Below are 22,446 nucleotides of genomic sequence, written 5' to 3'. Positions count from 1 at the left end.
ATCAAACATTTGACCCTCTCTGTCGCTATTGATACAGGTGTTGTCCATGAGCATGCCAAGATCGTTACTGCCACATCAGGGTGGCAGAAACTGCAAAGCTGGCCTCCCACGAGGCGGAATGGGTGCAGGCCATCGCACAGATGCAGGGCCTGAGAATCGAGGAGAGTGGCCGTTTCACGCGCTTTTCCCGGATCCCTGCGCATGTGCATGTCACAACCGAGTGGATGAGGAGACCGACAACCCAACTGCGCAGGTGCGTACGTCGACCGACCGCACTGCACATGTGGGGTGGCGCACGGAACGCGCTGACGTCAGCGTCATGACGTGTCCGAATTGTGGCTCTGCCCACTTAAAGCGGCAATGTCCGGCAAAAGGATGCCGATGTCTCCAGTGTGGCAAGCTTGGCCACTACACAGCCCTTTGCAGTTCTGCTCCATAGCTCAGCAGCCAGCGATCCCAGCTGCGGCGCAGAAGTGTCCGCTCAATACAGCAAGGCATGCCAGATTCCGATCCCGACAGCCAAACAGACCCTGATGCTGACTGCCTCAAGTATCCACATCGGGTGGGCATCATAACCACACATGAGCTGGCCTCCACCACACCTGCGCAATGCCTCTCGATCCTCGGTGTGGATCCAGATGACGAGTGGTGTGCTGGCCTCACAGTTAACAAGACTCTAATCCCATTTAACCTGGACACCGGCGCGTCTGCGAACCTCATCTCACAATCTGACCTCGACACCATCCAGACCCGACCAAGCATTCTTCCACCGGCCTGCCAGCTCCTTGACTACTATGGCAATGCCATAGCTGCCAGTGGCTCATGTCAACTAGGGGTATCCAACAAGGCGATCTAGGCAACATAACGGTTTGAAATAGTCAGGCCTGACAGGGCGTCGGTGCTCGTGCCTGCAAGCTCCTGGAACTGGTTCAGCGCGTCCACACCATGTCATCGTCACCGGCGATGGCGTCGCCCGATGGAAATTTGCAAGCCGTCATAGACAACATTATCACGCAGTATTTGATGGAATGGGCAAGCTCCCGTACCGATATAAAATCCTGCTCAAGTCGAACGCCACCCCTGTAATTCATGCACCCCATCAGGTGCTGGCGCCCCTCAACGATCATTTGAAAAAGCAACTACAGGACCTCCAAGACCAGGGCATCATCTCGAAGGTCACAGGGCCAACAGACTGGGTCAGCTCCATGGTCTGCATAAAGAAACCATCAGGGGAGCTCCGCATTTGCATTGATCCTAAAGATCTAAACCGCAACATCATGCAGGAGCATTACCCGATCCCAAAACGTGAAGAGTTGACTAGTGAGATGGCTCATGCCAAATTCCTCACGAAGCAGGACGCCTCCCGGGGCTTTTGGCAAATACAGCTGGACGCGTCCAGTCGCAAGCTGTGCATGTTCAATAACCCGTTCAGTCGCTACTGCTACAACCGCATGCCTTTTGGCATCATATCTGCCTCCGAAGTGTTTCACCGCATCATGGAGCAGATGATGGAGGGCATCGAGGGGGTGCGAGTATACATGGATGACGTGACTATCTGGTCCACAATGCCCCAGGAACACATCGCTCGCCTCAAGCAGGTCTTCCAGCAAATTCATGAACATGGTCTCCAGCTCAACAGGGCCAAGTACTCATTTGGTCAATCGGCTATTAAGTTTCTAGGTGACCACATCTCGCAGCAGGGTGTGCGGCCAGACGTCGACAAGGTCTTGGTGATCAACGCCATGAAGACCCTGGAGGACAAGAAGGCGGTCCTCCGCTTCCTCGGGACGGTCAACTTTCTCGGGAAATTCATTCCCAATATGATGTCCCACATCACGGCCCTCCGCCATCTCGTCAAGAAGTCAACGGAATTCCAGTGGCTGCCCACACATGAAGCGGAATGGCGTGAGCTGAACGCAAAGCTCACCACAGCCCCAGTTCTGGCGTTCTTCGACCCAACCTAGGCAACCAAGATATCAACTGATGCAAGCCAGGACGGCACTGGGCGGTGCTCCTCCAGCGAGATGACTCCTCGTCCTGGGCACCAGTGGCATATGCCTCCTCGTCCTGGGCACCAGTGGCATATGCCTCCAGGGCCATGACGACCACTGAGCAACGGTATGCCCAGATCGAAAAAGAGTGTCTGGGTCTCCTGACAAGAATAGTCAAGTTTCATGACTACGTTTACGGCCTGCCGAAATTCACGGTGGAAACGGACCACAGGCCTCTAGTCCACATAATCCGTAAGGATTTAAATGACATGACCCCTCGATTACAGCGAAGTTTTCTTCGACTCCGCCGCTATCACTTCAAACTTATCTACACGCCAGGCAAAGAGCTGATCATTACAGATGCCCTATCCCAGTCCATCACCACACCGTGAACAAGGTGACTTCATCTGCCACATAGAAGCAGAGGTGCAATTGTGTGCCACCACCCTCCCAGCCTCTGACGAACGGGTGGTCAAAATTCGTGAGGAAACGGCCAAGGATCCTCTACTGCAGCGTGTGATACAGCACCCCACCCATGGCTGGCAGAAGGGACAATGTCCCCAATTCTTTAACGTGAAAGACAAGCTGACGGTTGTGGAGGGAATCCTTCAGAAACTCAACAGGATCGTTATTCCTCAGAGCATGCAGGCTATGGTGCTGGGACAACTCCATGAGGATCACCTTGGAGTCGAGAAATGCCGACGCAGAGCTCGGGAGGCGGTTTATTGACCAGCCATTAACCAAGACATTGCCAACACGGTCCTCAACTGTCCCACCTGTCAGAAGTCTCAACCGGCTCAACCCAAGGAAACACTGCAACAGCACGAGATCGTGACCTCTCCGTGGTCCAAAGTAGGTGTAGACCTTTTCCACGCCAAGGGGCGTGACTACGTACTCCTGGTCAACTACTTCTCCAGTTACCCAGAAGTGGTGAAACTGTCCCACTTCACGTCTAACTTGAAGCGTCTAACTCACGTCTAACTTCACGTCTAACTCCGACTTCAACCTGGCAATGCTGGATACAGGGCAACCCCGCTGGGTTGTCTCCAGCACAGATGCTCATGAATCGCACTCTGAGGACCACAGTTCCAGCCATCCATGTTCCAGACCTTGACCACCTCACAGTTTTACAAACAATGCAGCAGTCCTGGGCACAACAGAAGGCCACATATGATGCTCATGCCACGGATCTACCCGAGCTGGCTCCAGCCGATCATGTTCATGTCCAGTTGCCTGAGGGCGGCTGGTCAGCCACAGCTGTTGTTGTCAAACAAGTTGCCCCAAGGTCTTTCCTTTTCCGCATGGCTGATGGCTCCCTGCTACGGTGCAACAGACGGGCATTGCAAAGAGTTCCACGCCCACCACCTGACCGCAGTGCTCTGCCCGTCATCATACTTCCTCCGGATGTACCCTGCCACGAGGCCTCCGATCTGCCAGCGATTCTGCTGGCCCACGCGACAACCGCGATGTCAGCGATCCCACCTATCCACGTGCAGGCGGCTCCTGATCCACCTCTGCGGCGATCGACAAGAACTCGTCGCCCACCACAAAGACTGAATCTGTAGACTGAACTATTGTAAATTTTGTGACTGAATTCATCGATTTAACCTTTGTAAATATTGATTTGTTTGCCACATCGACACCTTCCTATGTATATACGTTTGTTCAAGTACCGTTTGTATATAGTCAGGCATAAATATATATACGTATACATACCTTAGTATTTATTTAACTAAAAAAAAGGATCAGATGTCATAATATCCACTCATGTATATAATAAGATGCAGACAGGCAGTGTTTGACACATAGGTTGACCAGTAAGCATACAACACAGTGGAGCCAATCACCAGACAAGACACTACCACTATAAAGCCAGAATAGAATAGAATTTACAGTGCAGAAGGAGGCCATTCGGCCCATTGAGTCTGCACCGACTCTTGGAAAGAGCACCCCACCCTATCCCCCTTAACCCAGTAACCCCACCCAACACTAAGGGCAATTTTGGACACTAAGGGCAATTTAGCATGGCCAATCCACCTAACCTGCACGTCTTTGGACTGTGAGAGGAAACCGGAGCACCCGGAGGAAACCCACGAACACACACAGGGGAGAACTTGTAGGCTCCGCACAGACAGTGACCCAAGCCGGGAATCAAACCTGAGACTCTGGAGCTGTGAAGCAATTGTGCTAACCACTATGCTACCGTGCTGCCCGCATTTGGACACCTTGGATGAATAAGCCCATAATTCACCTGGGAGATGTCAATGTTGTTCACCATATAACATGAGATGTCGAACTTTGAAAAGAACTGGGTCCGTTTGGGTCCACTCACACATTCTCGACACAGTGACCAGTAACGAGCCCATGAAGTTCAGGGTGGTGACAATTTTATCTGCCCTGGGAGGAGATGAGGGGCTAGTCAGTAAGGGTAGTTGGCTCAATGCATCAGTGTGTGCAATTTGAATGCCTGGCCTATGTTTGAACAAATATTTGTAAGCGGCCAATAAAAGGGCCCACCGCTGGATCCTCACGGAAGTGATAGGCGGGATGAGTCTGTCCCCCTTGAATAAACCAAACAGCGTACGGTGATGAGGGTGAAATGGCGGGCGTTCAGGTATTGGTGGAATTTCATGACTTTGAAAATCACCGCCAGGCACTTCTTCTCTATCTATGTGTATTTGCGTTCAGCCACAGCCAGCTGCAGGGAGGTGAAAGCAGTTGGCCGCCATCCAGTGAGAGAGACCAATGACGTGCGGTGACGCGTTGCACCTGACGATGAGAGGCTTGGCGGGATCATCGTGAGTCAGCAACCCGGAAACCAAAAACTGTTTCTTCACCGGTTGAAAGCCGTATCCTGTGGCTGCGCCATGCCCACTCTTGGTCTTTCTTCAAAAATAGATACAGGGGTGGCCATGCTTCATTGTGGAATTCGGGATGAACTTGCCATAATGGTTCACTAACCCTAAAAATGATGGAAGCTTGTAGGGGGCTGGGGCCTGCTGAATGGCGCGCACATTCTCTGCGACCGGGTGTAAGCTCTCATGGTCAACCCGATTGCCCAAATACACCTCCTCTTTGGAATGAAAAACATGCTTGGCCCTTCGCAGGCTGAAGGGGGCAAACCTGGAAAACACCAGAGAACCTCCACCACGTTGTCCGATGATCCTGCTCGGTTGCTCGGTGACCAGCACATCGTCAAAATATGCCACTACACGCGGTAACACACAAAATATTCTCCATTATCCGCTGGAATATAGCACAGGCCGATGACATGCCAAAAGGCAACCTGGTGTATTCGTACAGGCTGCGGTGTGTGTTGATCGGAACATAACGATTCCAATTGAAGTTGCAAATATGCATGACTCATATCAAGTTTAGTAAATGAAAATCCACCTGCTAATTTAGCATAAAGGTCCTCAATGCAGGGCATCGGGTAGCGGTCCAAGCGCGAAGCAGTATTTACCGTCAATTTGTAACTCCCGCACAACCGGACCATTTTGTTCGGCTTCAATACTAGGACCACTGGCACTGCCCAGCCTGCAAAGCACATGGGCCGGTTGATCCCTAATTCTTCAAGCTGGCTGAGCTCGGTTTCCACTGTTGTCAACAATGCATGAGGGAGCGGGCGGGCCTGAAAATATTTCGGCTGCGCTCCTGCCCCAACATGGATTTTGGCCACAGCACCGTCAATTTTTCTCAAACTGGGCTGAAAGACTTCAGGGTATTTTCCCAGTACTTCCCTCAGGCCCCCTGATTCAATTTGAAAGATGTGTTGCCAGTGAAGGTGCAGGCGGCTCAACCAGTCGTGGCCCAGCAAGCTAGGGCCGTGCCTCTTTACCGTAATTAATGGGCGGAGCAATGACTGCCATCTATAAACCACCAGAGCCATGGTGGCCTCCAGCAGCTCAATGGTATAAGTGGCTACTAGGGCCTCAGTGTCTCTCAAATCCAGATATTGCATTCCTTGCTTAATGCGGTTGAAGATCTGCCTCCAAACAATGGAAACTGCAGCGCCAGTATTAAGCTCTCTCCAATAGGTGTCCGTTCACCTGTGCAGTGATTTTGATGGGCACAACCCAATGCGCTGCCATACAATTAAGTTGCATGCAATCCTCCTCCTCTGGTTCATCCAGATGGAAAGTATGGGCCCTAGGCAAGCGTCTACCTCTTCCAGGATGTGAGGACCTCTGACCGACCTGTGGCTTGCGTTCGCGTAGGGGCCTACGACCACATGACCCATATCGGCATGGTTCTACCTATGCAGATTCTAGGGCGGTATCCCGTCGGGACCACTCAGTCTTCAACCAACAAACCAGACCTGCACTGCACTCGACCCAGAACGGGGGGGGGGGGGGGGGTAGTTGTTGATTGCCAGGAGGGGGCGTGCCGTAAGATGATCACATTAATTCCCAGGATATTTCTTGCACCCCTTGTTCGGCACTTTCTCGTGATGGGCAAATTTACACAAATTGCTGCAGGTTTAAGGAAGGTTTGACCAACAATTTCTTTTGAGTGGCCTCATTATTGATGCCACATACCAAGCAGTCGTGCAGCATTTCTGACAGGGACGTACCATATTTGCATATTTTGGCTATCTTTTATCATGTCGATAAACTCTGAGATGGTCTCAGCCGGGGTCCTTTCCACTGTATTACAGCAATATCTCTGCGTAATTATAGATGGCGCCGGGTTAAAACGTTGCCCCACTCGCGTTACTAGTTGCTCGAAAGTATGAGTGTCAGGTGCCGCAGGATAGGTGAGGCTCCATATCACACCGTAGGTATATGCCTCCAAACAGTTAACAAAATGACTGTCTGGCAATCATTCTCCATGATACTATGAAAAAGTAGCGCATTAGTTCCGCATACTGAGTCCAGTCCTCCACATTGGCATCTAATCTTCCACACAGCAGCATGGTAAATGAAGAGCCTGACTTTATCTAGCAGGGTTAGTGAGATGGCCTAACGGACAGAGTTGCAGCAGGAGCGAAAACCAGTTGAACCCTAGTCGCCAGTTTAGCAGACCACGAAGGGAGTCCACATCGAGTTGAAGAAATAAATAAAGTTTTATTACAATACCTATTATTTAGACGGCAAGAAAGATCTCAACTGGGTCTCTGCTTCCCATCGGTACCCAAACTGGCCAACTTTATACAGACATTTAGCTGCACATGGTTTAGGTTTCTGCACCCCCTTTAACAGGGAGCTTGTATTCAGCAAGGCTCAAGGGGAGTTTAATCATTGCCACTTCATAAATCCCGTGCAGGTTATGACAGTAATCATTAACAAAAATCCCCACTTCTGATCTTATGATGGACGGACGATCTTTGATGAAGCAGCTGAAGATAGTTGAGCCTGGGACAATCAAGTACAATAAATATTGCAAGAAGTCTTACAACACCAGATTAAAGTCCAACAAGTTTGTTTCAAATCACTAGCTTTCAGAGCACTGCTCCTTCCTCAGGTGAATGAAGAGGTATGTTCCAGAAACATATATATAGACAAAGTCAAAGATGCAAGACATGCTTTGAATGTGAGCATTTGCAGATAATTAAGTTTTTACAGATCCAGAGATAGGGGTAACCCCAGGTTAAAGAGGTGTGAATTAACTCAAGCCAGGACAGTTGGAAGGATTTAGCAAGCGCAGGCCAGATGGTGGGGGATGAATGTAATGCGACATGAATCCAAGTTCCTGGTTGAGGCCGTACTCGTGTGCGGAACTTGGCTATAAGTTTCTGCTCAGCGATTTTGCATTGCCGTGCGTCCTGAAGGCCGCCTTGGAGAACGCTTACCCGGAGATCAGAGGCTGAATGTCCTTGACTGCTGACGTGTTTCCCGACTGGAAGGGAACATTCCTGCCTGGTGATTGTTGCGCGATGTTCGTTCATCCGTTGTCGCAGGGTCTGCATGGTCTCGCCGATGTACCACGCTTCGGAACATCCTTTCCTGCAGCATGTGGCCGAGTCGCACGAGTGTATACTGCGTACCTGGTGGGTGGTGTTCTCACGTTGGCCGAGTTCCACGAGAATGTACTGCGTACCTGGTGGGTGGTGTTCTCACGTAGGCCGAGTCCCACGAGAATGTACCGTGTACCTGGTGGGTGGTGTTCTCACGTAGGCCGAGTCCCACGAGTATGTACTGCGTACCTGGTGGGTGGTGTTCTCACGTAGGCCGAGTCCCACGGGTATGTACCGCGTACCTGGTGGGTGGTGTTCTCACATGTAATGGTGGTACCCATGTCAATGATCTGGCATGTCTTGCAGAGATTGCCACGGCAGGGTTGTGTGGTGTCGTGGTCGCTGTTCTGAAGGCTGGGTAGTTTAATAAACATTGCATTCACAGAGCCAGTGTCTCAATGCATCGCACTCTCATCAACAACGAGGTGTTGGTCAGTCCATAGACAGGAGCACACAATCTGGATTGACATTCCCAGTGCATACTGAGTGTACTGCACTGTCAGAGACAGCCCCTTTTGGATGAGATATCAAACTGAAGTGTGGGTAAAAAAGATATGTGGCACTATTTGAAAGAAGAGCAGGGGAGTTCTCCCCAATGTCCTGGCCAGTATTTATTCCTCAGCCAACATATTACTAAGATTGATTATCTGGCCATATCACATTACTGTTTGTGGGAGCTTGCTGTGGGTTAATTAGCTGCTGCATTTTCTACATGACAACTGTGACTACACTTTAAAAAGTATTTCATTGGCTGTAAAAGCTCTTTGGGCTGTACTGAAGTCATGAAAGTGGTATAGAAATACAAGCTTTTTCTTTCTTTGACCATACAATTTAGTTTTCTGATTTATCCTCACTTGTGGCTTGTCTCTTTTGGTGAGTAAAAGCAAAATACCGCCGATGCTGTAGATCTGAAATTAAAACAGAAATGCTGGAAAGAGAGAAGAAGAGGCACACAGACTTGAAATCTGTTTCTCTGCCCACAGATGCTGCCATTTTCCAGCATTTTTTGTTTTAATTTCTCTTTTGGTGAAGTTTGACCATTTCAGTCGGACATTAAACGTTACTCATTCTTTTCTCTGTCACAGTGGTTTCATGAGGTCGCTGATAGGAAAAATGGATTTTAAAACCTTGGAACTGAGAGTAGACAGAGCAAAGGTAAGCACACAGTTTCAATGCAAAATAACGAGCTTGCTCTGTGACGATCTTGTCATTGTACCCTCATACCCTCATATTATTAGCAACAGAAATGCTGTGTGGCATCTTTAAAACCTACTAAGCTGCTTCACAGGTATGTTCTCAGACACAAATTGATACTGAGCCACATAAGGAAGTAGTCAGAGGTAACAAAAGCTGCATCATAGATTTTAAGAAGCATCTTAAAAACAAGACAGAGATAGAGAGTTGGAGTAAGGGAATCCCAGATCTTAGGCCAAGCCACCTGAAAGATGTCTTACCACAGCTGAACAGGGCCTTGGTGAGGCCGCACCTGGAGTATTGTGTGCCATTTTGGTCTCCTTTCCTAAGAAAGGAAATACTTGCCATAGAAAGAGTGCAGTGAAGGTTCATCCACTCAACCCTTCCAGCTGAAGGTGGTTGCAAATATTTCTGCCGTCTTTTGCACTGATACGCTGGGCTCCTCCATCATTGCGAGGGTGAGGTAGTTTTTGGAGCATGATTTGTTTAATTGTTACTACCATTTAGAAATAGATTTTTTTTTTTAAAAATGTATTCTAGGGATGTGGGCATTGCTGGCTAGGCCAGAACTTATTGCCCATCCCTAATTACCTTGAGAAGACGGTGGTGAGCTGTGATCTTGAACAGCTGTTGTTCAAGTGATGTAGGTACATCCACCGTGCTGTTAGGGAGGGAGTTCCAGGATGTTGACCCAGCGAAGGAAAGGCGATATATTTCCAAGTCATGATGGTGAGTTGGTTGGAGGGGAACTTGCAGGTGGTGGTGTTGCGTTCCCATGTGTCTGCTGCATTTGACCTTCTTCATAGCAGTGGTCAGGGGTTTGACAAAGGAGCGTAGTGCATCGCTTGGCTCTGTTTATGACATGTTGCTTCTGCTATAGCTTGAAAAGGTTGACATCTGGAGCTGGATTATCTGATCCCCGACGCTGGGATCGCGACGGGGCAGAGAATCCTCAATGACGCCAAATCGGGGGGGAGGCGCTGCTTTTGTGATGCTCCGCTCCTTGAAAAGCGGCATACCCAGAGTATGCTGCACGCCGTATCCATGGCCTCTGAATGTTGGCTGAGGCCTGCCCCGCGATGCTCCACCCCGACCGGCTGAGATCCCCACAACGTGGGTCACGTGTGGTCTCGCCCATCAGGAACTCAGCGTTGTGACTGCGATCACGGTCCAGCGCCGCCACAGTCCGGGGGGGGGGGGGGGGGGGCGGTCCTCGGGCAGGGGAGTGGACATATTCGGGGCTGGGGGCATTGTGGTGGGGCGGTGCGGGGTGCCCGAGCCGGCAGAAGGGGAGGAACTATTTTACGCGCTGGGTCTGTAAGCGGCATCTGCCATGAAGCACGGTGCGGCCGCTGCTATGCGCATTTGCAGCCACAGACCTGGCAACTCTCCAGGCCATATCAGCAGATAGAGCTGGGAGCGCTATGCTGCTGGCTGCTAGCCCCCCCCCCCCCTCCCCCGCTCCCTCCCCCCCCCCCCGCCCCGCCAGAACAGGGAAGCGGTGGTCATTACGCGCCAGTTTTCCTGCTTTAAAACACCACCGTTTTCACAACAGCGTGGGGACTTAGACTCCAGAATGGAGAATCCAGCCGCCTGGCTGCTGCTCCTGGCATGCCCTCCTGCACTATTCATTGATTCATTCATACAGAATCACAGAATGGTTCTGGCATAGGAGACCAGTTGGTCCATTGTGCATATACCAGCTCTCCAAATGAGCATCGTGACCTAATGCCATCCCCTGTCTTTTTTTTCTGCCCCTGCACATTGTTTCTGTTCAAATAATCATCTAATGCCCTCTTGAATGCCTCGATTGAACCTGCCTCCACCATACTTCCAGGCAGTGTATTCCAGGCCCAAACCACTTGTTGAGTGAAAAGTTTTTTCTCACATCACATTTGCTTCTTTTGCAAATCACTTTCATTCTTGTTCCTTTTCATCATAGAATTTACAGTGCAGAAGGAGGCCATTGGAAAGAGCACCCTACCCAAGGTCAACACCTCCACCCTATCCCCATAACCCAGTAACCCCACCCAACACTAAGGGCAATTTTGGACACTAAGGGCAATTTATCATGGCCAATCCACCTAAACTGCACATCTTTGGACTGTGGGAGGAAACCGGAGCACCCGGAGGAAACGCACGCACACACGGGGAGAACGTGCAGACTCCGCACAGACAGTGACCCAAGCCGGAATGGAATCTGGGCCCCTGGAGCTGTGAAGCGATTGTGCTATCCACAATGCTACCATGCTGCCCATTTTACTTTTAAAAAAAATTAGAGTACCCAATTCTTTTTATTCCCAAATAAGGGGCAATTTAATGTGGCCAATTCGCCTCCCCTGCACATCTTTGGGTTGTGGGGGTGAGACCCAAGCAGATCGATTGTGCAAACTCCTCACGGACAGTGACGCAGGGCCAGGATCAAACCTAGGCCTTCAGCGCTATGCGGCAGTGGAAAAAGTTAATCCCGATCTCCAGCCCCTCATTATTTTGAACATCCCTATCAAATGTCCTCTCAGCCTTCTTCTCTCCAAGGAGAACAGTCCCAATCTCTCCCATTATTCTCCTACCTGAAGTTTCTCATCCCTGGAACCATTCCTGTAAACCTCTTCTGCACTCTTTCCAATAAGTTCACATCCTTCCAATAATGTACAATGCTCCAGCTGAGGTCTAACTAATGTATTGTTCCCCTTTCTTGATGGTAATTGTTAAGTGTGGGATACTTTGGGCCAGGAGGTTACAGATTGTGGCTGTATATGATCTTGCTGCCGCTGCTGATGGCCCACAGTGGCTCATGAATCACAAGTTTTGTGCTGTCAAATCTTTTCTGATTAGTATGGTGATAGTGCCGCACTTCACCATGAGTGTGTCCTCAGTGTGATGACAGTCCTTGTCTCCAGAAGGACTGTGGGATGGTCATGACTTTCATGGACAGATATATCTGCAACAGTTAGATGAGGAAATGGGCAAGCAGGATATTCCCTCTTGTTATTCACTTACCACCTGTCAGAAGCCCAATTTGGCAGATATGCCCTTGAGGTGCTTTGGAAAGCCTGAGGCTGTCCTGACCACAGATCTTTAGAGCGAACTGGGTCAGTCAAGTATGTAGACAGGTGTAGGGTCTGCTGTGTAATTATTCTGTTCCTTTATGGTGATTATCTGGCCGATACTTGAAGACTTTAAAGGTGTTGTTTGGTCTCTGGTTCCACAGGAATGTGCTGAGTGTGCTCCCCATTGTTTCCCACCATCTCTCCCTCCGCAGTCTCTCCTGTCCCTGAGTGATCCTCAATGCAATTGATAGTTTGTGGAACTTGAAGCACTGCCAACTAATTCTAGCAAACTGATTGAAAGTCATACTCTCACTAACCGGATGCACCAAAGGTTTAGAAGACTCCCGCCACAAAGGTCTCCTGGCATCAGTGGGAGATTATTTTCTGATAAACCTGCAGTAATTACATCGCTGAATCCTTAATCCCTGTTCATCAAAGGAGAAGGATTGACTGATAATTAACATCTGCACATGGAGCCATTGCCAACATAGAAACTAGCAAAGGGTCAGGCCAAAGTTCTATTTAAGATTAACCCTTAGTTTGCCATAGATCCAGAGAAGTAGCCATCTTCCTGAAGCGATAATTCTTCAAAAGTATATTTTGGAACTAAAGCACCGTGCCTTCATGGTCATTGAATCAAAATTCTGGAACTCCCTCCCTAAATCCACCATGACTAGGATTCTCCGACACTGCGCCTGGTTGGAGAATCCCCGGGGGGAGGAGTGAATCCCGCCCCGACACCCTGACGCCGGCTTCCCTATTCTCTGGCACCATTTTTCGGGGGCCAGCAGGATTCCCGTCATGTCGGTCGTGGGCCATTGATAGCAGCCCTGATTCTCCGGGCCCTGATGGGCCGAGTGGCCCACAAGTGTTGCCCAGTCCCGCCGGCGTTAAATACTCACCTCACACATGGCGGGACCTGGCAGGTAAGTGTTGGGGGGCCATCCTGGGGGGTAACGGGGGGATTCTACCCCGGAGGGGGGGGGGGCACGGTGGCCTGTCCCCCAATCGGGGCCTACCAATCGGCGGGCGGGCTGGTTCCATGGGGGCCTTCTTTCCTCCGCGCCGGCCCCTGGAGGGCTCCGCCATATTAACCCGGGGCCGGCACGGAGAAGGGAACCCCTGCGCATGCACGGAAATACGCCGCCCGTTCCATGCATGCGTGGAAATACGCCGCCCGTTCCGCGCATGCGATCATTCACGCCGGCCCTTCGGCGTCGGCTGGAGCTGCGGGACCCACTCCGGCGTGAAGCTAGCCCCCTAGAAAGTGGAGAATTCCTCACTTTCGGGGGCCGTTGACACCGGAGTTGTTGCCGCCGGTTTTCATGCCAGCGTAGGACATAGCCCCATTATTAGAGAATCCCGCCCAAGGTGTGGCCACATGGACTGCAGCAGTTCAAGATTCACCACCACCTCAAGGGACAACTAGGGGTGGGTAACAAATGCCAACCTTGTCAGTGATGCCCATATCCGTGTCCAAAGAATGAAGAAAAATTAAATGTGCTTAAATCCTTTGGGGTTTCATTTTCCTCTCTTTGATACCTAGAGCATTTAATTCTTGGGGGAAGGCAGAGGGACAAGAAGATACCTTATCTCTCTTTTCACATCACAATGGAATTTCAAAGGATCATTCAATGTGGAGCATGGAATACTAGCATTATGGTTATACTACTGGACTCATATTCCAGCAGCCGAGACTAATGATCTGTTGATATGAATTTAAATCCCATCATGATGGCTGGAGAATTTAAATTAGATAAAATATTTATGAAGAAAATAGCCTCTAATGGCGGCCATTGGATCACCAGATTGTTGCATTCTGGTCTGGCCTATATGTGTCTTCAAACCTGCAGCAATGGTTGAGTCTTAACTTCCCTCTGCAATGGCCTAGCAAGCCACTCACTTATATTGAAGAATGTGGCTTAATGTGTCTTTTTTACTGACCATTGTAATCTGATAATAAATTTTGGCCTTGTCAAAAGGATTAAAGCTTGTAACTGGAAGTGTTGTAATGACACCTCACCTTCTGTTTCTGTCCGTACAGCAACAAGCGGAACTGGCTTTGGCACTGGGTCCTGATCCAAAGAACAAAGAAAAGTACAACACAGGAACGGGCCCTTCGGCCCTCCATACCTGCGCCAATCATGATACCCTAACTAAAAAATAAACTTCTGCCCTTACTTGGTCCGTATCCCTCTATTTCCTCCCTATTCATGTATCCATCCAGATGCTCTTCAATGTTACTAATGTGCCTGCTTCCACCACATCCTCTGGCAGCATCCAGGCACTCACCACTCTCTGTATGAAAAACTTACCCCACACATCTCCCTTAAACTTTCCCCTCTCACCTTGAACCTGTGCCCCCTTGAAATTGTCACTTCCACCCTTGGAAAAAGCCTCTGACTATCCACTGTGTCTATGCCTCTCATAATTTTGTAGACCTCCATCAGGTCTCCCCTCAGCCTCCGTCTTTCCAGTGAAAACAATCCTAGTCTATTCAGCCTTTCCTCATAGCCAACACCCTCGAGATCAGGCAACATCCTGGTGAAGCTTCTTTGCACTCTCTCCGAAGCTTCCACATCCTTCTGATAATGTGGTTGCCAGAACTGCACGCAATACTCCAAATGCAGCCAAACCAAGGTTTTATACAGCTGCAATATGATTTCCCAACTTCTGTACTCAATGCCCCAGCTGATGAAGGCAATCGTGTCATATGCCTTCTTAATCACCTTGGACACTTTTAGGGAATTATGGACCTGCACGCTCAGAGTCTTCTGTATGTTAATGTTCCTAAGGGTTCTGCCATTTATAGTATAATTCATACTAGATTTCATCCACTAAAATGTATCACCTCAAATTTGTCCAGATTAAACTCCATCTACCATTTCTGTGCCTGTCTCCAATCTATCTATATCCTGTTGTATCCTTGGACAATCCTTGGCACTATCAGCAACTCTGCCAATCCTTGTGTCAACTGCAAATTTACGAGTCCAACCACCCATGTTTTCCTTCAGATCATTTATATATACTACGAACAACAGAGGTCCCAGCACTTAGCCCTGCAGAACACCACCAGCTACAGATCTTCATTCTGAAAAATACCCTTCCACCACTACTCTGTCTTCTATAACCAAGCCAGTTCTGTATCCATCTAGCCAGCCCACCCCAAATCCCATGTGATTTTAGTTTTTGTACCAGTTTGCCATGGGGGACCCTGTCAAATGCCTTACTAAAGTCCATATAAACTACATCCACAGCCCTTCCCTCATCAATTTTCTTTTTCTCATCTTCAAAAAACTCAATCAGGTTGGTGAGACATGACGTTCCCCACACAAAAACATGCTGCCTGTCACTAAGTAGTCCATTTTCCTCCAAATGTGCATATATCCTGTCCCTCAGTATCTTTTTCAAAAGCTTCTCACCACTGATGTAAGGCTCACCGGCCTATAATTTTCTGGATTATTCTGCCTCCTTTCTTAAACAAGGGAACAACATTGGCTATTCTCCAGTCCTTTGGAGCATCGCCTGTGGTCAAATAGGATGTGAAGATATATATTAAGGCCCCAGCTATTTCTCCCCTTGTCTCCCGCAGTAACCTGGGATAGATCCTATCCGGCCCCGTGGACTTGTGTACCTTAATACAATTTAGAATACTCAATACATCCTCCTTGATATAATGACATTCTCAAGAGCGTTCACACACTTATCGCTGACCTCAACATCCGTCATGTCCTTCTCCCTGGTGAATACCGATACAAGTACTCATTAAGGATTTAACCCACTTCCTGTGATTCCATGCATAACTTCCCTCCATTGTCCTTGAGTGGGCCTACTTTTTCTCTTGCTACCCTCTTGCTCCTAATATATGCAAAATAAACCTTGGGGTGGTTGCTACAGACATTTCATGGCCCTTTTAGATCTCCTAATTTCACATTTAAGTTTCTTTCTACTTTCACGGTATTCTTCAAGGGCTTCGACGGTTTTTAGATGTCTAGACCTATCGTATGCTTCCTTCCTTTTGACTCAGCTAACAATTTCCCTTGTCATCCATGGTTCCGGTATCCTGCCATTTCTATCCTTCATTCTTGTGCGGACATGCCTTCCTGCACTTCAGTCAACTGGCCTTTAAAAGCCTTCCACATGTAAGATGTGGTTTGCCCTCAAATAACCACTCCCAATCCACATTCCCCAGTTCCTGTCTAATTTGGATGTAATTGGCCTTTGCCCAATTAAGCACCCTCACCTGCAGGCCACTCTTGTCCTTATTCATGACTATCTAAAATCTTATGGAATTATGGTTGCTCAGCCCAAAATGCTCCCCCACTGAAACATTAGTCACCTGGCCTGGCTCATTCCCCAATACCAAGTCTAGTATGGACCCCTCCCTGGTTGGATTGTCAAAATACTGTATCAAAAAGCCCTACTGGACACATCTAACAAATTGCTCTCCATCCGAGCCTTTGGCTGTAAGGAATTTCCAGTCAATATGGGGGAAGTTAAAGTCACCCATCACAACGACCCTGCTTTTTTCACACCTTTACAGAATCTGACGACACAACTGCTCCTCTGTCTCCTGTGGGCTGTTGGGATGTCTATAGTATACGCCCAACATTATGATTTCACCTTTCTTATTCCTGAGCTCCACCCATAATGCCTCACTACAAGATTCCTCCAATTTGTCCTCCCTCAACACAGCTGTGATCTGCTCCCTAATCAATAAGTGCAACTCACCCACCTCTTTGGTCTCCCCTTCTGTCCCGTCTAAAACAAAGATATCCCGGAATGTTACGCTGCCTGTCCTGACCTTCCTTTAGCTATGTCTCTAATTGCAATTACATCATAGTTCCCTGCAGTAATCCAGGCTCTCAGTTCATCTGTCTTACTTGTTATACTTCTTGCATTGAAGCAAACGCACTCCAGACCTACAGTCCCGCTGAGCCTTGCGACTTCCCTCTGCCTGCTCTTACTCTGTGCATTGTTTATCTCAGTCTCACTTTTTTCTCTAGCCTCTACACTTATTGGCCTGCTTTTCCGGTTCTCACACCCTTGCCACGCTAGTTTAAACCCTCGCAAACAGCACGAGCAAACCTCCTGCCCAGTATATTGATGCCCCGTCAGTTCAGGTGCAACCCGTCCTTCTTGCACAGGTCCCAATTACCCAGAAGACATCCCAATGATCCATATATCTAAAGCCCTCCCTCCTACACCAACTCTTTAGCCACGTGTTCAACTGTTCCAAGTTCCTGTTCCAAGCCTCACTAGCATGTGGCTCAGGGAATAATCATGAGATTACTACACTAGACATCCTGCTTTTTAGCTCCTGACCTAACTCCCTGAATTGTCTTTGCAGGACGTCTTCCCTGGCAGTTTCTGTCTATGACATTAATACCAATGTGGATAATGGCATCTGTCTGTTTACCCTCCTGTTTCAAAATGGCTTTTAGTCATTTATAGACATACAGGACCCTGGCACCAGGGAGGCAACACACCATTCTAGAGTCTAATTTGTGGCCACAGAAACACCTGTTTGTGCCTATGACTATCGAATCTCCGACTGCTATCACTCACTTGGACTTAACCCAACTCTGCTCTACAGCAGAACCAGTTGTGGTGCTACAGGCCTGGCTGCTGTTGATATCTTCCCCTGAGAGGCTATTCCCTCCAACAGCATCCAAAACACGATAGCTGTTTGCGAGTGGAATAGCCACAGGAGGCTCTTGCCTTACCTGCCTGCCTCTCCTGGTGGTCACCTATCTATCTATGGTGTGACCATCTCCCTGAAGCTATTGTCTATCACACTCACTGTCCCCTGTATGCTCTGCAATGTATCCAGCTGCTGCTCCAACTGACCTATGCTGTCTGTGAAGAGAAGCATCTGGTCATACTTCCTGCCGACATAGTCGCCAGTGACGCTAGAAAACTCCCTGATTTCCCACATCTGGCAGGAGGAGCAGATGGCCCAAATGCCATCTTTGCCCTTTTACATTCAAGAAAGATAAAAAGATGTTATTACCTTATCCCTCCTGAATCAAGGAGAATCTTTAAGCTCTGCAAACTTGAGCTCGCAAAGCTCTGTTGCCTTTAACTGAACTCTCAGTGAGTCCTAGTCACCCATCGCTCTCTGTGATTTCTGCCATAATTGGATCAGTTTAAAAGCCCCTTGACTTTAAAATTATCATTCTTTTTGTAAAGTTTATTGCATGGCCACGCCCATCTCTGTAAACTCATTTGTTCTTACGGCCCTTTGGGATATCTGTTTTCTTCCTCTCTGGTCTCTTGTCCATTCCCCACTCTCTTCACACCTTCTTCAGCTATCTTGACACTAAGCTTAGGAATTCCCTCCCTAAATCTCTCTGTCTTTCCACCTCTTTCTCTTCCTTCAACATTCACCTTAAAAGCAACTTATTTTCCCAAGCTTTTGACCACATGTTCTAATATTTCATTTGGATCAATGTCAATTTGTTGACTGATTTATGCTCCTGTGAAGCACCCTGGGATATTTAATCATGTTATCAGAGTTATATAATGTTGTTGCATTATTGTTGAGTGATCTTGAAAGGATGAATAGCCATTTCATATTCTGCACTATTTCCCAAATGATGTGGCATGCTCTGAAGACTCACCTTAATCTCCTCTTACAGCAAAAAGCTAGAGTTGCACCAGGCACACACCAGGAATAATGTCTATTTAAGGTTTTTGTTTGGTAGATACAATCAGCAGGGCAATGACGCGACCCATTCAGGGGCATGGCATTATGCAAACCTTTTATTCTTAAGATTGGCTGAGGTGTCCTTCTGACATTTGCATAGGTCACAAGCCACTATCTAGTTCGATATGCAGCATTGCTTCTCAATTATCCCTTTGATATAGTCCCATGTATAAAGACACACACACACGCACACCACCTACTGATGCTTCAGGGACAGCTGGCAAAAGACGATCAAAATGTTTGTAATCAATTGAGAGTCACTGACTCCATTTCTTTCACATAATAGAAAGCTTTTGTTTTTTGTTCCGAGGGACCAGCCATCTTATCAGTTCACTCGCTTACTTTTTAATCTTTCTGTGTTTGCTCACAAATCCTCCTGGATTTATTGCAGATGCAGCCAGCCCAGTGAAAATAATCGTACAAGCGAAGAGGCTCATCAAGTCCTGGCTAGAATGCTCAGTGATTCCAATGGGAAATTAAGCAGACAAAGGAGGCAGTGGGGTGATAAATGAAGAAAAAGCTTCAGTCTTTTCAAGACCTAGGACAAGAGCTTGGTCAAAGCTGTGCAGTAATGTTAGTAAACCCTCTCCCTCATGTTAAAACGTGGTTTGTTCTGAAACAATCAGGTGCAGTACTAGCGAACACCTTAAAGCGCACACAAGCTCTTGGTCTTCACTTAGGATTTCCATGGAGCCTCATACAACCAAATAAAGAACTTGCATTTCTATAGCGCCTTTCAGCGTGTCCCACAGAATGTCATAGGTAATGAAACATGTTTTGAAATGTCTAAACTGGGAAATTCAGCAGCCAATTTGCACACAGCAAGCTTCCACTAACAGAAATGTAACATTGATGCTTTATTGTTATTGGTTTTGTTTTATAAATTTAGATTACCCAATTATTTTTTCCAATTAAGGGGCAATTTAGCGCCAATCCACCTACTCTGCACATTTTGTTTTGGGTTGTGGCGGTGAAACCCACGCAGACACGGGGAGAATGTGCAAACTCCACACGGACAGTGACCCAGAGCCGGGATCGAACCTGGGACCTCAGCGCCGTGAGGCGGTTGTGCTAACCACTAGGCCACCGTGCTGCCCTTTATTGTTATTGGTTGAGGGATGAATATTAACATGGGCAGTAGGGAAATCTCCTCTGCTTGTCTTCAAAATCCTGCCATGGGATCTCGCTTTCACCTGAAAGGACAGAAGGGGTCCTTCACTCATTCAGAAGCTGGCACCTCAACCGTGCCTCAGCTGTGGCTCCACGTCAATATTTGTATGATTAACTGTAACTTGGGATGCTTTATCTTGTTAATGGTGCTATATAAATGCAAGTCATTGCTAACAATCCAGAAAACTGCACCAGTCTTCCATGACTGTGGCCATTCACACTGGTGGGATCTTCCTGTCCTGCTGACTGTGCACCCTGCCAGGGGTTTCCCGACAGCGAGGGGTGCATTCCATGGGAAACCCAGTCGCCGCCCAATGGTAGGATGCCTTTGCCACAGTGAAACATTCAGCGGTTGCGTGGAAGAGCAAGTCCATATGTATGTCTCACTCAGCTGTTGTTGGGGTGGGGTTAGAGCTGTATGGAGGATGGGTTTTAAGGGCTTGAGCAAACCAAATAATGATGGGGATTGTCACCCACAGCCACTGGACATGATGATCAAACCGGAAGTGAAACCTGAATCTCAAGCTGGAGGTCCGGGCTCTATTCGACCGGGGCTGTTCCAAGTGGGGTTCGATCCCGACAACTCCTGCCTCAAGTGGGGGGGGGACATTATTAATATTCTTGCTGCGTGGTCCTGAGTGGCAACCAGAAATGACAGGCAACAAATGTCCTTTGGCTCTCTAAGTTGACTTTTATGTAGCCTTGTGCATGATTTAAGCTCAATTCCCTGTTCATTTGCTGTCCCAAAGAAGGTTACCATAGCAACCTCCAATGAATTGCAACATTTGGAATAAACACATCTTTGACCCAGCGCGTGTGAACTGTGCTTCACTTCATCCCCGACTTGCACTGCATTGTGAATGCTCAAGGCTGCTGCAGGAAGGGGCCATCTAGAATCTAATAGGAGCTCTGTTGGAAACAAGTCACTTTAAATGTTGACTCACTGAACGATGCTGGCCCAAAGATTATGTCACAAAAAGGCTTTGGCTGCAAAATGCTGGCTCTTTTCAACTTTGATTCATTTATTGAAGTAATTATTACAGATCCATTTTACATTTACAGCAAAGCTTTCTTGCTTTTTTCTGTATGATCGGCTGCTGGGTGGAAAATCTTTGCCGTTACTTAATTGAATTGTACGCTTCTATTCGAGAAAAAAGAAAAAAAAATGCCCAGATAAAATCTGTGGCTTTGGAGACTGCGGATGTTAATCACCTTGACACATTAGGTATAGAAAGGAGTACTAGGAGGAAGGTTCTACCTCTTCACTTACTTTATAATTAGACAGACCGACTTGAATGCTTTGAAGTGTTAGGGTTAGTGCCAAAGGATTACTGAAAGTTATTAAATTGGGTGCGGAATCAGTGCAAAAAAAAAACAGGTGCACTAACAATGGGGGGTAAAATGGAACATTAAGGCCTGAAGTCTTCTAGTTACAGGGACATTGTAAAATTCATTACATTTGAAAGGCGCAGATAATGTGAGCAGCCACTGAATGCACCCTGAGTTTGCCAGAAAGCAGCTTTTAATTAGCCATTCTTTTGCTTGTCACTTCTCCTCCTTGCTCAGCACTTAAATATATCTGAATCTTCCCGGGTTGCCGATGTGTTTACTTCATTCCGTTCCTTCATTTAGAATATTCCAAATGTGTCTCCAACTTTCAATATGTTTGAACTGGACTTTAAAATTAACTTTTTCGCCAAAGATTGTTTCTGACTTTTCCTTCTCCCTTTTGGTTGATTAAAAATTACAAATTTATCGGACTATTTGAAACATTAGGAAACTAGAAGCTCCGCCAATTTATTAGCAAAGTGTAACTAGTTCACCCACAATTTGTTACCCAAAATTCTAGTTGGCACCAAGTCTTATTCATGCATTACCCTCTGTGTTTGTTGATCCACATTGTTTTCTTGTCTGGAAATGGCTCAGAGTTAAAATTGTAATAATTATTTTCAATCTCCCCTATGGCCTCCTCTTCTCCTCTCTTTAAGCTCTACTAGCCGTCCAGATGTCCCAGATCTCCATGTTCCTCCAGTTCTGGTCTCTGTACACCTTAGATTTTCTTTACTCCACCGTTGGCAGCCCAGTCTTCAGTTGTCCAGGCTCAAACGTAGGAGCTCCCTCCCTAAACCTCTTTACCTCTTTCTTTTCTTTTAAGGTATTCCACAAAACCTATCTCTTTGACCAAACGTTCGGTAACCTGTCCAAATATAACCTTACATGGCTTGGTATCAAATTTTCATGCACAGTAGGACAGTGGTTAGCACAGTTCTTCACAGCTCCCGGGTCCCAGGTTTGATTCCAGGCTTGGGTCACTGTCTGTGCGGAGTCTGTAAGTTCTCCCCGTGTCTGTGTGGGTTTTCTCCGGGTGCTCCGGTT

The 22,446-nt window shown here is 47.8% G+C and overlaps 1 protein-coding gene across 2 annotated transcripts in view; it reads left to right on the top strand.

Moving 5' to 3' along the window:
• LOC119955292 overlaps positions 1-22,446 on the top strand; it is a 233,119-nt gene that overhangs the window by 199,339 nt on the left and 11,334 nt on the right. Inside the window, exon 14 of one of the 2 annotated variants that reach the window (XM_038781371.1) lies at positions 9,033-9,102. The exons of the other annotated variant lie outside the window; for it this stretch is intronic. Coding sequence (XP_038637299.1) covers positions 9,033-9,102 — 70 coding nt within the window. The remainder of the gene's footprint in view (positions 1-9,032; positions 9,103-22,446) is intronic. 2 annotated transcript variants of the gene reach the window in all.

This window comes from Scyliorhinus canicula, chromosome 20 (genome assembly GCF_902713615.1).
Source record: "Scyliorhinus canicula chromosome 20, sScyCan1.1, whole genome shotgun sequence".
Lineage (NCBI taxonomy): Eukaryota > Metazoa > Chordata > Chondrichthyes > Carcharhiniformes > Scyliorhinidae > Scyliorhinus > Scyliorhinus canicula.
The sequence above is the reverse complement of the archived record's forward strand: the minus strand, read 5'-3'. Positions and strand labels throughout refer to the sequence as shown.